General features: G+C 41.0%; 1 protein-coding gene across 2 annotated transcripts in view; it reads left to right on the forward strand.

Moving 5' to 3' along the window:
• The window catches only part of rras2 (RAS related 2), a 28,958-nt gene extending 14,354 nt beyond the window's left edge, over positions 1 to 14,604 (forward strand). The window contains exons 1-6 of one of the 2 annotated variants that reach the window (XM_026167414.2): positions 2,617 to 3,252; positions 8,222 to 8,309; positions 8,499 to 8,601; positions 10,144 to 10,252; positions 10,922 to 11,040; positions 12,538 to 14,604. In XM_026167414.2, the coding sequence (XP_026023199.1) occupies positions 3,244 to 3,252; positions 8,222 to 8,309; positions 8,499 to 8,601; positions 10,144 to 10,252; positions 10,922 to 11,040; positions 12,538 to 12,625 (516 nt within the window). In that variant the 5' untranslated portion in view covers positions 2,617 to 3,243 and the 3' untranslated portion in view covers positions 12,626 to 14,604. Of the gene's footprint in view, positions 1 to 2,616; positions 3,253 to 8,221; positions 8,310 to 8,498; positions 8,602 to 10,143; positions 10,253 to 10,921; positions 11,041 to 12,537 lie in introns of those variants that run through there. The other variant, XM_026167406.2, reaches the window with a different exon arrangement.
• The last annotated feature ends 830 nt before the right edge of the window (positions 14,605 to 15,434 follow it).

Consider the following 15,434-nt stretch of genomic DNA (forward strand, 5'->3'; position numbering starts at 1 on the left):
TTTTACTTTCTTATGTGTGCTCCTTAATTGTGAAGACTTTGTGGATATCTTTGCTGTGGAGTGTGTGGCCATTGGGAAATTATAATAGGTATTAAGTTGCACATAGAGGTTGTAAAGTTAATATTTGCAAGGGACTGTTTTGACCTCGTTAAATAAGTTTCAGACTAGTGATCATTCCAACACTACTATTGTACTTTTGTGGGAAAGTTGGGACTTCAATATCACAGTACGGAATTAATAAAGGCATTTTCATGAAATAATTAAATTATAGTTCAAAATGAATGCTTCTGCCAAAAGTTTCCTTCAGTTAAAAGGAAGTTTTTCCTTCCTACTCTTGTCAAGTGCTTGCTGATAGGGGTCGTCTAACTGTTGGGGTTTTCTCTGTATTATCGTAGGGTCTTTACCTTTAAATATAAAGTGCCTTGAGGCGAACACACACGCTCAAATATAGGAATAATAATAATAGTAATCAAATATTATAGGAGGGCCACAGAACCAAGGCTATAAAAGACTTTACAGTACATGAAAAAGATTAAAGAGGAACTTGTTTGGAGTTTTGAAAAAGAAGAACAAGAGATACACTCACCTACATCTTTACTAAAATAATAAGTGCATGAGTCTGCCACCACCCATATAAGACTGTCATACATCAGCGCAACGACATTACTAGCTTTCCCAGCTCGAGTGATGATTGTTTAAGGTCATGGGTCAGGACAGTCACCACTTTTGCCATTAGACAACTGTAGCGTGAGTCACCTGTAAATTTCTATGTTGTGTAATGTTTCTCTCTTAGAATATTTCTGATCTAATTATAAAAGAACCACCATTAAAGACAAAATCAATGTTATATGCTTTATTTTGACCTTACGTTTTATCGTTCTTGCCATCATTTCAGTTGCCTATGGGGAACTCTGGCAGAACCTGAGCCTGGTTCTGCCGGAGGTTTCTTCCTGTTAAAAGGGAGTTTTTCCTTCCCACTTTCGCCAAAGTGCTTGCTCATAGGGGCTCATATAATTGTTGGGTTTTCTCTGTATGTATTATTGTAGGGTCTACCTTACAATTTCAGGCGACTGTTGTCGTGATTTGTATAAATAAAATAAATAAAATTGAAGTGAAGTGAATCTGAATTTCCAGTAAGGTCACAGTGCTGGATAGATGTGTGTGTTATGTCGAGGGTTTGCCTGTTGGGGTGGGGCTTCACTAGCCTGCTGGCATTTAAGGACAAGGCAATGATTAAAGGAAAAAGACTATTGATCTGTTGCGCATTAGGAGGAAGAGCGCTTGTAGGAGTGATGTGCAGGGGTTCATTTAATTCGGCATCATGCCAACGTTTGGCGCCTGTACCCAGACCGCATTCTCCAACTGTAAACATTCAATGGAAGTCACATTACTATGGATGCTTATTTGGCTTACTTTATAGCAGGGGTGTAGGGCTTTTTGGAAATGACCAGCACTGGGTTTTTTGTTTTTTTTTAATGTTCGAGTATTTCTCTGCAGCATTGTTTACGGTCTTAAAGCTTTCCCAGCTATAACAGAATGCTCCCCCGTGGCCCTTTAAGCCAGTGGACACATTGTGTGCTTTCTTTCTCTCCATGTGTATTAGGTATTGAATAAGTGACCTTTCTGGTTTGTATGAGCTCATGGGAAAAGTGGGTGTTTCCACAGGAAGTTAATGCCTTTCCCTCCCCCTCTTTTTTCTCTCGCTCTCCCTCTCCATGTAGCTTACAGTCTTACTCCCCCTCAAACCTCTTCATTCGCTCTGAACGCCCCCCCACCTCCCACCCTATTTTTCAGGCGCTCCCAGGTACTCGACAGAACAATGCTCCTCGCGGCAATTCTTGTATCACTTGTGTGAAACTTTGTGAACCATGAAAAGAAAGGCGATAACGGAGGGGGACAGGCAGGGCAGAGATTGCAGAGGAATTGGTCTTCATTTCCATCTGTTTAACATTAAACACTGATGGCGGCTATTTGATTGCAGACAGCTGCTCGCAGCCCCGGAGGGTCCACAGAAGGTTAAACCTGCATGGTTTTTCGGACAGGAAGTGATGCCCACAGTCAAATTTCTCTTTTCTTAGACGGCAGTGTTGCCCTGCCGGTTTGAGGTAATCGAGACTTGCTTGATCAAGTATTTGCTTACCGTCAGATTGAGTCCCCCCAATATTTATGCTGTTTTGCCTTTTTGAAGCCTTTCATTAGCATGTACAGTGTATGAATTTACCATGTCTGGCTATGATGTGCTGTCAGAAACGGATCTACACATTCTGTCTCAGACTGTAACTTGGCAGGCTCCAGTCTGTCTGGCGTGGGGTTTGTGTTCTTAATCAAAATTGCTGAACTTGGCTCCGGCCCACCGAACAAGTCTTACAAATGGCATGTCTCACCTGTCAGCTGGGGGGCACGCCCCCGCTTCATGTAGCGACCACTCCTGTTCTACTCCTCGCTGCTGATATTTCAGTCCATCTAGCAGTTTGTGCTTGCTCTGTCAGCAAAACAAAGAGCATGGGTCAGTTTTGTGAAGTAAGCTGAACGCTCACTGTAAAGAGAGCTATAGCTTTCCCTTGACCGTGCCATATAGCTTTTCTGGGCCAAGCACTTTTGATACATTTGGCAAAAGTCCTGCAGTGTGAATAAGAACTGTTTTCATTCACTCAAATTGTGGTCACAAATGCTCTGAATCGACAAAGCTTGCTCAATTGGATTTGCACAAGTCCTGAGGTTTGCTGCTCACCTTCAGCTCATTCTGCAAAATGCACAAAAACCACAAGCGGCTCATTTTCACGCCCACCTCTTCGTGCAGAGCTATTTTTCTTTTTCTTTCTTTTTTTTCTTTTCTTTTTTTACTTTTTCGTTCATTGAGCACAAAACAGGCGTTTGGGTGACGATCTAGTGAGCATTAAGAACTCAAAACCAGCTACGTTGACAAAAAAAAAAAAAAAACAGAATGGCGTGCTCAAGATATAAACAGTTTGTTACATGCGAGGTCGCAATTCCAGACATATCACAAGAGATAGTTTTCTTATAAAATGTAAAATGTTTAGTTGGGGAACATTTTGTGGTAGGCTTGCGGTGTGCTGGAGCGGGGAATGAGCAGTTTGGGGAATAGTGCAAATCTGCATATGCTGACTAGAATAACAAGATTTAATGGTATTTAATCTACATTTTTTTCTTTAATTAAAGAATATCTACGGCTGATGATTCTCAAAGCTGAGGTCTGGGAATTCTCATTGGGCATTAAGCCATATGCAGAAGGTAATTAACTCCCAACTGTGTTGATGACTATTTGTTTTAACTCAGCATTCCCTCTCATTATGACAGTCTTGTGAGCGGGTGCACCATGTAACCTACATTGGGTGGGTGTTTTTTTTGTTTTTGTTTTTTAATGAAGTTTTTTATTATGTAGTAAAAAGAAAATCTCAGTTTCATCTCTGCTGCTGCTGAATCAGTGGTTTTATGTTCCGCGTAGATAATGATGGTAACAGTCAAATCGGCGTCTCTAACCAAACAACCAAACAAGCAGGATAACTGAGTGAGATGGAAAAGGGTCTATATTTAGTGTTAGCATAGCTGTTTGTGTGGGGAGGAAGTGGGTGCATAATGCAAGCACTATGCTGATTACACGCCTACACATATCACCCATTCTTGCGTCGCTGGCAGCCAGCAGTCGTAACAGTCGGGATTAATTGCTTTATTTCTTCACTTGTTACAGAGCACAAACTTCACCAGGTGCTTTGGTGTTTTATTCCTGTGTTGAGCAATGAAGTGGCTTAGACGACAAAGCACCTACACGCTGAATTAGCGCTTTTTTTTGTGCGTGGCTCGTGTAGCAAAGAGGGGGGGAAGACGTGCGTCTAAATGAATCAGTGCATCATGTTTTTCTGTTTTTTTGCATTTCTTGGATTTCTGAAAGGATAATTAATCTACAGGAATTTGCGCAAAGACTTGGATTCTTTTTCTCTCTTTTTTGTCAATTATGCAAAAAACAACAACAAAAAAAACCCTCTTCTTTTTAAGAATCTGTTGATTCTCTTCTTCCTGCTTTGTTTGAACATTTTTTATACATTATGTATTGTTTTGAAAAAATATAATATGAAATGGTAGAAAAAGGCATTTTAAGAACATTGAAAACCATTCATCACCGGCACCCAAACAAAAGAAATTGATCATAAAATAAGCAGATCAGAAATCAATCCCTTGTTGTAGCCTATTTTTTTTTAACCCTTTCCTTGACTTTCTCCTTTATATGACAGCTTCTTAGTTTCAGCCCAGAAAACAATCTGTCTTTGTTTCACAATCATCTAGATACAGAACGGCCTCAGCACACAAAGCCGCACTGCTGCTGAGCCTCATCAACTGGGCCTCCACTCGTGGCCTTTAATGATTTCCTGGTGTGAGCGTACATGTGCTTTGTGTGTGTGGCTGGGATGTATAGCTAGAATGCTGGAGGAGGACTGAGCCACAGGATCAGACTTTGCTGGAAAGGCGGGGTAGGGTAAGATGTCATCTGTGACATCACCACCACTCGAAGGCTCGACCGGGCCAGCTCCGTGCTGCAGAGGTGGAGTTTCCTTCCTGTGGAGCTGACCAGGGCTGAGTGTGGCTTGACCCACCTTACCACCGACAGCTAAACTAGACTGGATTTATTTTTTCGTCATACAGTGTGTTGTTGTGTGCTCACTGTTGTGCTGGTTTTCTTTCATATTGTTAAGCTTTAGCACCTTTATTTGATAATTTGTGTCAAATAAACCAAAATTTTGTCCTGCTGCTGAGTGGAGGTGAAACCAAACCATGCTGCTAATAATGTGAGAAATAATTATTTGTTCTTCTGCTGAATTTGTTTGTTTACTCACTTACGAAGAAATGAGCAGTCTCTAATTTTTATGTCATTGTAGTGGGGAGAGACAGAATATAAACCAAAAATCCTAAAGAGAAAAACCCCCCAAAAGACAGGATTACATAGAAGTTAGAAACTGAGTAGGTTCCTTTAGGTTTCTTGGCTGCTGCTTCTCAGCTCGAAGCTTCAGTTCCTTCCACAAATTGTCTAAAAGACTGAGATCTTTGAAGACTGGCGAGGCTACTCCATGAATCCTGGTGTGCTTATTCTTTAGCCGCTGCTTTTTTTTGCCTTGGCAGTATGGTTTGGGTTATTGTCATACTGGAGGACTCAGTGATGGTCCATCTTCAGTGTTCTGACTGAGGGGGGGGGGATTTTACACGGCATGGCCTCGTCCATTAGCCCCTCAGTGCGCTGCAGTCGTCCTGTATCTTTAGCAAAAGAAAGAAAAACAGTCCAAAACATAATGTTTCCACCTCTGTGCTTGACTTTGGGATGGTTTTCTTTGGGTCACTAGCAAACTAAATATCCTGCTGGTGCAGAAAGATTTCCATCCGTTGCGCTGTAGTGTATCACGAATGGTGTTCTTTGGGATTGTGGTCCCAGCTGCTTTCAGATCATTACCACTTCCTTACATGTATCAGTTATGGGCTGATCCACCAGCTTTCTCATGATCATCCTCCCCCCATGAGGCAAGATCAGTTGATGGAATTTTTATATTTCTTCCATTTCTGAATAATCACAGCAACAGTTGTCACCTTCTCACCAAGTTTCTTGTCGATGGTCTTGTAGCCCGCCTCCAGCAGCCTTATCTTCCCTAATACATATCTTGCAAACACACACGTCCTGTTCTGGTTTATTAAAGATTTATTACACAAGCTGGTATACTGTATTTTATCTCAGGTTTGCAATGTTGCTGCAGAAAATCTTTAATGTCAAAGCTTTTGACCTCATCTGAATCCGTCTAGTCTTTTCATTTCTGTCTAGTCAAGTCATAATCTGCCTACATTCTTGAAAAAGTATTTTGCTTATCAGTTAATTTATTAATTGTGCGTTGTGCTCATAGCTGTAGGTTTAACATTTTTAGATGAAATACAATATGACAGCTAAAACACAAAAGTAAAAGCGAGCCGAGAGGCGATCAGCACCTTAAGGATACTACCTTTGTGGTGTGTGGTGAGCGTCTGGGAGCTACTGTTTCCCAAAACCTGCAGCTGTTCTCGTACTCGACATGCAGCAGATTCATTTCGTTATAAGGAGCCTGTTTCAGCTGATGAAGTTGTGGATTTATAGGCCATATTACTACCCATGATTCATGCTGGCACATGTCATATAGTTATTGGTAGCCCTCCTGTCATGTTGCACTTTCTCACCTAGCCCATCGCTTTGCTGTGGCCGAGCTGAAAGCCAGCCAGGCTGGGCTACAGCCCTGTTAGTGCTGGCTCTGGTGCTGCTGGCACTGCAAAACAGCCTCATCTATCACGGGAAATGGCAATGAGACAATCGGCCAGTGCAGCATCTCCATCGCCTGCTCGCGCAGAGGAGGGAGAAGGGAGGAGCAGCCAGGGCAGAGCGATGCTCATCGTAGCCCGAGGTTGACAGAATAGGAATAAGAGATTGACGTGAGGCCGAGGTCACATGCTGAAGCTACAGCTGGGAGAGTGCTAGAGGTGGTGGTGGGCAGGGACAAGAAACATAAGCAGCATTTTTTTTTTGTTGTTGGGGTTTTTTTCTTAACCCCCTTCCTCTCTCTCTCTCTCGCTTTCTGTCTGTCTCGTCGTCTGAAGGCACACTGTCAGTGCAGGTTTGCAGTGTGCAGCGAGTTCTAGGATGCACAGTAATACTGATGAATTATTGAACAGCGGTGAACGGATGTGACACAGGCCAGTCTTGCTTCCACGCTACACAACGACAGGAGCGTGCGATGGAGAAATTACCTGCATGTGCAAAAAGCTGCAAGAGACAAAAAATATATAAATACAAAAATAAAGTACCCTATAACTGAAACAGAGCTTGACTAAGGACTAAGAAAGGCTCTATAGAAGGCACGAAATCTGATTATATGCAGTATCAACCAGAGACTTAAAGGCATAAACATTTTGATCCCATGAATATATTTGAGCATCCCAAGATACAATATTCATGGATCATCCGCGATGGAGCTGCAGAAATGATCCAACAGGCTAAAAAGAGTTTTGATAGCATATATGAGCTTCTCGTAGCTTTAAGTGGTGATGTGCTTTTGCAGTTTCAGTGCCACCATCACTTAATATTTATTGACTAAAATGTTTCAGTCCCTCTCAAATGAAAATTACGTTGCGTTAACCGCCTCCGTATTACTCAGAGATGTGCTACTGACAGCACATAGAGCAAGAGCTCTCTGTCTCCTCAGCTGCCAGCTAACCCCAAAATAAGTGGGATTGTGTGTGAGTCACAAAATAACATACAGTTTCAGGCACAAACAACGCCACTGCAACTGTAAAAGTTTAATTTGGCCTATTGTTAGAATGACAGGGAAACTTGTCTGGATTTTTATGTCCTCGTGATCACGCTGCGTTTTAGGGTGTTGGTTTGACATTCCCCGAGCACTCCCCTCAGCTGTCACCGCTTAACTAGTCCCAGAGGAGAGCGAGAACAACAAAACATGGGAAAAATGTAAAAAATGCACGACCCCCCCGTCTCACCCCACCTCCAACACCGCCCTGGCCCCACCCTTCCAGCTGAGGTTACTAAGAGACCAGATTTTGGCCTCGGAGTGAAAGAATCAAAGCCTACAGCGGTAACGGAGGAAACATCTTGTAAATGAGATATTAGCGTGAAAAGCAGGCTGCTGTCAGAGCCTAAGCGGCTTTTTTTTTCGTGCAGGTGTCCGCACAGAGTGTGCTTACCTCCTGCGTGCAGCATGCTAGTAAAGGTAGAGGTCAGTGGAACTGTAGTGTGTTTAAACCTAAAACAAAAGGACAAACAGAAGGGGCAGTTTTGAAGCCGCCTGATCAATGCACACAGTCGTTTTTCAGCAGCGTTTAAGCACACAGTGGAGGGAACAAAAGGGTAAAAAGTTAACTCAGACTTTATATTTTTAAACGTGCTGTGGACATGCTTTATGAATGGTGTTGAAATATAAACACATTTTTGTATAAAGACGTACACAAAAAAACATCTAATAACGTCACTTCATTTCATTTTATGTTTGTTTTTAATGTGAAATCTACAAAGATGGAGAAACAAAGTAAATGCACTGTAGGTTGGATGTAATGTTGATATGTCTAACCCGACGCAGTTCCAGGCCTCGGATGCATTCACAAATTCATTATTTCATTTGTTACAAGAAGTAGGCAGAAAGAAAATATTATCCACCTTTATTGTCGTTTTCTTTGCCTCCTACAGTCGTACTTTGTCACTGACTATGACCCGACAATTGAAGACTCTTATACCAAGCAGTGTGTGATCGACGAAAGGCCGGCCAGGCTCGACAGTAAGTGCACTTTGCTGAATAAACACGACCAGTGCAAATACGCAAGTACAAAGACGCACACGTAGCTCCTTTGTCCTGAAGTCTATTGCACTTGAGGAACTGATTTCAGAAGTTTATTTTGCTGTGAGCTACCCTGTGTGTGTGTGTGTACTTTTTTTTTTTGTCAACGCACATGTTCATGCTCTCTAGTCCTCGACACGGCTGGACAGGAAGAGTTTGGAGCCATGAGAGAACAATACATGAGGACAGGGGAGGGCTTCCTGCTCGTCTTCTCAGTCACTGACAGAGGAAGGTAAGTGACAGTTTTCATCATGTGCAAACACACACACGCACACACGCCTTGCACATTTCTGTTTACAGTAACATACGCTTGTGCGCTGCTCCTCCTCTATCTCCGACTCTAAAGTAAAACCATAAATCTTGCACCGATACTCTCACTTGTTGCTCTTACTTCCGGACCTTGTTGTTGCTCTTGTTGTCATATTCTTTTGTTCTTCGCACTTACCCCCTTATCCTGTTCTCTTGACTTCACCTTAGCTTTCTATTTAAAGCCTGCTGAAACAATAGCGCATGGGCTCAGAGAGCATTATACAAGTTGACGCTTAAGGGAGTTGACAAGAATCCCGTAGCAATCCCTGCTGAATTCCATCATGTATACAGTAGAAACATGCACGTATGTATGTACTAACAACACTCTGAGGCACAGAGAGTCCTTTAACTTGTTAAACCCCGGTGCATAGCACCCTGAGTCAAAGTAACACTGTCACGGACCTTTAATTTAAACTTTAGTCCACACTTTCTAATTGGTTCTGATTTTAAACAGCATTTAAAGGATGCCAGATTTATTTGGTCACCTTGGTAAAAACAAGTGTCATAAATCACTTTTAAGCCAGCGCCAAGCAAATTCATCTTTTGAAAATGAAGACAGGCTACTGCAATAGTGAAACTAAAAAGAATAAAGGGTGTTCCTCCTGTTTATGTAGATAATCTCAGAAACGGCAGGCTCCACCAGTTTCAGTAAAAGCCAACTGACGCCATATAGCAGCATCTAGGCTTCCTCTCTTCACTAATACTATTGAATAGAAGCAAAAAAGTAATAAAAATATGCAGATACATCAGTATGTCTCTGTATGTCTCTATGTCTCTCAGTATGTGTCGCAGCTTACGCCACATAAAATAGTGTTTTATGTGAAACTTTATAGAGTTTATGCTGTGATCTCTGTGTTTCTACTCATCTTCTTCATGCCTGCGTCCCTGCCCAGCAGTGCAGTGAGCTGCATTCCCCTTGCCCCCACAGCCTCCTCCCAATGTTTATGTTGTAAACAGCCTTTCCTTCCTCCATTTATATTAGTGAAGTCCTTCCAGATTTACTATGTGCTCACCAAGCTGTCTGTGGGCCCGATGCTGGAACGCCGCCCTGGGTGCACTGTTCCATTCTGGCCCCCCACCTCCTCCTTTTTTTTACTTATTTTTTTTAACATTTTTATTTTCTGTTGGGTTGAAACTAGCCCTCACATGCTATCTTTATTGTAGTGGCTCAGCAGTCAAGTCAGCATGCAGAAGAGAGCCTTAAATAAATGCATTCGACATTTTTTATATTCTGACATGTTTTAGCCTTTCTGTCTCATGCACGCTGCCGATGACCCTTATCTCTGGGTGATCGTTCTGTTCGCGTGGGTGTGGTAATGGTGGGCATTTGTAGCTACATTCCTTTTGCTTTGAAGTCTGTCTCATGTACATTTTTAGATGAATGCATTCATCGATATGTGAGAAAATATTGCACAACCTGTTTGTTTAGGGAACACGACCTAACACCACATACTATGATTTACAGCTTTGAAGAAATCTACAAATTCCAAAGACAGATTCTCCGAGTGAAAGACAGAGACGAATTCCCTATGATCCTTGTAGGAAACAAAGCAGATCTGGAACTACAGAGACAAGTAAGTCCAACAGATTGCACTGACAGGCTCACATGTACCCGGTTTGATCAGCTGAAGAGATAATACGAACCAGTCGGGAGGATTTTGCATTTGCATACTTGAAAGTGGTAGCGCAGCAGCTGCAGCGTAGCTGCTGAGATACAACAGGATGTGAGTGAAAGAATAAAAGAAGCTGCAGAAAGGCTGGTGTCGAGGGGAGGATGGATGGAAACAGGAGTGTGATGAAGTGATGAATTTTCAGCCGCTGGTGTGCAGTCAGGCCTCGCTCCCTTCGGTAAATCCACACCGCCCCCTAATGGTGAAAAAGAATCTTGAATCTTGATATAAATCAAGAATCTTGATCGCTGACCTGTGACTCCTTTTTGACTCCAAAGGGAGTCACGGTTAAAGCAGGTATTGTCCTCTGTGAATGCAACTTTGATTAATACAGATAGAGCAGCAAAAGGAACTGGTCGATGTTGCACACTATACTCATAGAATAAAGGCAAGTATGTGACAGACATATTTGATATTTTACAATATTATGACATTTGTAGCTTTTCAGTAAGTAATAACATTGTTTTTATAAACACAGTGATTGCATTGATGGATTGTAGAGCATGATCCTTCCTGGACTTCAGTTTACATTGAAGGTTCACGTCATCATTACCATCTTTCTTTTTGCCTCAGGTAACCCAGGAAGAGGGCCAGCAGCTGGCCAGACAATTAAAGGTCACATACATGGAGGCTTCAGCTAAAATACGAATGAACGTAGACCAGGCTTTCCACGAGCTGGTTAGAGTAATCAGGTAGGTGCTTTGTAAAAGTGTGTTGTTTTACATATCGTCCACATGTCAGTCTTTTGTGTTGTATCTGTAAACAGTGTGGAAGCTTTAGTGTTGAGGCATGTTGCACATATTGCTTAAAAATAATATGTCTAATCCTCAGAGTGCCCTGTTAAACACACTGCAGGATCTCAGGGTGAATGTTTACAGGAGCAACATTTTTTTTTCTTAAGCTCTTTTGTTTCCTGCCTAGCAAATTACTATAAAAACAGTGACAAGCTATGTCAACAGTTGCTGTAACAGATGAGTTACATTTCTTTGTTTCTGTCTATATTCTTTGAATTTTAAAATATAAATTCCCCACCACTCAAGTATAAAGTCCTAGAAAATATTCCAGAAGGCTTTAGCATAAAACAACTGTATCTGCATTCTGCAGGGAGCAATAGGACAGTATTTCCTTCATTTATTGACAAGGAGTGCTAAAACTAAGCACACAATCTCTGGCTGTGTAAAAGAAAAAATCATATTAGATAAAACTCAAAGGAATTTAAACTTTGGCTCACCATTAATTGTGGTAAAGATGAAGAAATTAATTATTAATTAGGTCACATTTCAATGTATGTGGTCATGGAAGTGTCACAGTCAAGGTTAATTTAAATTTAATGTAAACAGTTTCCATATGTACTCAGTAACAGAGGCCAAGAGACCAGTCCACATATGTATTCCACAACCAGTTAGAAAGTGGTTGCTAGAGGTTGTTGGCTGTCGCTAGGTGAAATCAGTTACAAACTAACTAACTGCCCGGTTCCTTGACTAGAAACAGTGGGTGACTCTGGTAATCTGTTAGCACCCTTGAGGAGGTTTTCAATTTAACCAAGTGACAGCAAGCAACTTCCAGCAACCCGTGACATGAACGTAAATGCTCCAGTAGTTCAGAACACAGCACCTTCTTCCTGTATTTACTTTTAATGTTCCCACCCCAAACACATCTGGACAATAAGCGGACTGAACATTCTCACGTGGTTTGTAGTGATGTGCTTGGGTTTGCTTGTTTTTTTTCTCTGTGTAAAAAGAAAGTGAATCATGTGAAAAAGCTACAAGTTTACAAACTCATCAACAGATTCGGACCAGAAAAAATGAACGATATGTGTGAAAATATCGTTCATATATCGAGGCTGCGTTATGGCAGCCTCGCTTCTGTCAGTCTGCCCCAGGGCAGCTGTGGCTACAACCGTAGCTTGCTTCCACCAGTGTGTGAATGCGAGAGTGAATTAATAGTGGTATTGTAAAGCGCTTTGGGTGCCTTGAAAAGCGCTATATAAATCCAATCCATTATTATTATTATTATTAAAATGCCCTGAGTTAAAAGGAAGGAGATTTAAAGGGATATAAGGTGCTTTTGGTGGATAACATGTTATAGATGATAGTTTAAAGACCGATTAAGTATCTCTGGCCATAATTACAGGGGGAAAAGTACACACTGGGTCCTTATAGCTATGCTCTATCTCTTCCAACTCCCAGGAAATTCCAAGAACAGGAATGTCCACCGTCGCCAGAACCTACAAGGAAAGAAAAAGACAAGAGCGGCTGCCACTGTGTGATTGTCTGAGTTGGCCTTATCACTGTAACTCATGCAGCTACTCTACCACCCCACCCACTCTGCCTGACATCACATCCTAAGTGGATGACTGACCGCTGCCTTCTCCACGTGCATGACTTCAGACAGCCTTTTCTGAAATACTTTGACCAGGAACTGCTGTCCCCAGGACATCGCTATGGACAACTGACAATGCCAAAATTTAACACCACTCTACCTTCAGCAGTAATCTTAATTCACACGAGAGTCCCAACACTAAACATTGCCTTCTAAATCAGCCTGACAAATTAATGTTTCGTACTCTGAAGGACTTCTCTTGCCTTGTAGTGACATTTGTACTTGCTACCGAGATTGAATGAAAACTATGTATCCAGAATGTTAATGACTTTCTTTAGTTTCCAGTGTCTGACCAGAGCAGAGAGATTATCTTATGAAGCTTTGTGTATGTTGTGCCATATCCACCTTTACTCCCATGTGCTAATCTGCTACTGTACATATGTGACATTTGTTGTGATTTTGTATTTCTAATGACCTATTAAATCACCACAGTACAGTGTGTGAGATTGAGTTTGGTTTTACATATATGAACTGAATATATAAGTATGTATATAAATATAATGATAGCCCTTAAAGCTATTATGAGATTAGAGGTTTCTGGCATTTTGCAGTGAATTCTTGATCTTTTTTGTGGTTTCTGCTTTCATTTTAGTCAAAAATGAAGTGTCTACTGTATTTTTTTTCTAAGTCTTACAGATTGAAGGATTGTTAAAAATCCTACACTTGTCAAAAAGTAGCAAATCTGTCTGAATTTCTTTCCTCGAAGGTGGCGGTTAGGTCAGCATTGGACATACTACATATTTTTTTCACATTTCTAAGAAGCAGTAGAAATAAAATAACTGGTAGCGCTTTGTGTAGCCTTGAAAACTAACCCGATTTCAGCTCAAAACACTGAAAACTACATTCTATACTCAGCCTTTGACGAGCAATGCTAGCAAATCCCTTTGTTGCAAATCAAGCTTTCAGAGCTCCATTCAATCTAGATCATTCCAGTGCAAAGCATCTTTTCTGTCAAACATTTAGTCCATGATGTAGATCAAATAACTGTTTCACCATTCCAATAACACAGTGGCAATGTGTTTGTTCCCTTTGTCTTTGAATTATTCTGTAACACGGCTTCCTCCCCCCCCCCCCCCCCATCCCGATGGTCTGCCAGTTGGAAAATTAGGACAAATGGAAGCTTTGAGATGCACATCATAAGACAACCCATCTCCAGTGGGACATGAACTCAACGGACCTGCCACCTGTGGAGCAGCCATCGCCACATACCCAGTATAATGTTCTGCCTTCCCCTCCCACTTGTGTACTTCTGTTCAGGCATTCAAACAGAGTACTGCAGTTTGTTTTTCACTCATCATCTTGTAATATAAACCACAAAAATTAGACGATTGAAGTAACGGACTTGATTAAATGTTTCTACTCTACTTTTATACATTATTTTCTTATCAGACTAGTTGACAAGTATTTTTATATGTTTATAAGTGAATACATGTTCACAGCACAGCTGTGTATATATGTAAAGAAGAATATTTAATTCTCTCAATTATTTTAAACTGAAGATGACTGTTGGCCCAAAATTGCAAAATTGGATTTGTCACAAACATGTGACCAGGAAGGGTTTTTTTGCTTTTTTTCTTTAGTTGCTTTTTCAAAAAAATCTTATGTGGCTTAGTTATGGAGAGTATATTTATTATGAGGTGTTCATTACCAGCACAGAGTATAATAATGCCGGTTCAAGTGGAGGAGAGTTTGGGAAACTTTACAGAGGAGCTTTAAATTATACAAATGATTATTATAATTGCTGAAATCTCCCATCTTATTGCAAAACCTAGTGTGAACCCCAATCATACTGTTTGTTTTTTCTCTTCAACATCAGTGTCCTTTGCCCTGTGTCTAGCTTTTGGTGCTAAAATAAAGTCTGTTATTGAGCCTGAGGGGGTAGAGAATCTTTTTTTAGCTTTAAAAAATGAGATTGAACTGAAAATTCACTATTTACTGCAGATCTGCATTACTGTCCTTTAATCTGCAGGGGACTTCATTTTGGCATGCTTTAACCGAGGCATATAAATTTCCAGACACCTTACATAATAATACACATGTTTATTCTATAAGTGTTGAAATAAACGTGTAGTCTAGACCTAAAACAGACCAAAAAAGGCCAGATTCAGACAGATCAGTCGCCTTTTCATACTTTCTTCTCATTTTGAGTCTTTGAGACCAAAACATGTTACTGACAATGATTTAATAAGCTCCCCGAACCCAGTTAAATTCACACAACTGTGCAAAAGCAAACCTCCATAAACAGCTACATGCATGTATTTGAACCACAGGGTAACTGTTTGACTAAAGGGAAATGCTATTAAGTACATGTACCAGAACATGGTCAAGGCAATGGTTCTCATTTTTCTCTCATACCTTACATCAGATGATACAAAACACCACCCAACCCACAGTTTTTTTTTTCGCCGATAGAAAAAAATGACCCAAGTAAATTATTGAAATAAAGGTCAGTAAGATAGGATCAGTAAAGTCTTACATATAGTAGCTCTGTGCCTCCAAGGGAGGGCTGCCTACACTGTTTGAGAACCACTGGGTTTATATAGAGAGCACATAATACAGAGACATAAAGCTCGATGACAAATTGATGGAAGGACTTAGCTCTTAATAAGTCCTTCCATCCTAATAAGTCCTTAGCAAAAATAACGGGCTATCATAAACATCTTAACAGCTCCTTGGCATAATTCCTTGTCAACTGAAAGAATTT

The sequence above is a fragment of the Astatotilapia calliptera genome, chromosome 1, assembly GCF_964374335.1.
Source record: "Astatotilapia calliptera chromosome 1, fAstCal68.1, whole genome shotgun sequence".
Classification (NCBI taxonomy): domain Eukaryota; kingdom Metazoa; phylum Chordata; class Actinopteri; order Cichliformes; family Cichlidae; genus Astatotilapia; species Astatotilapia calliptera.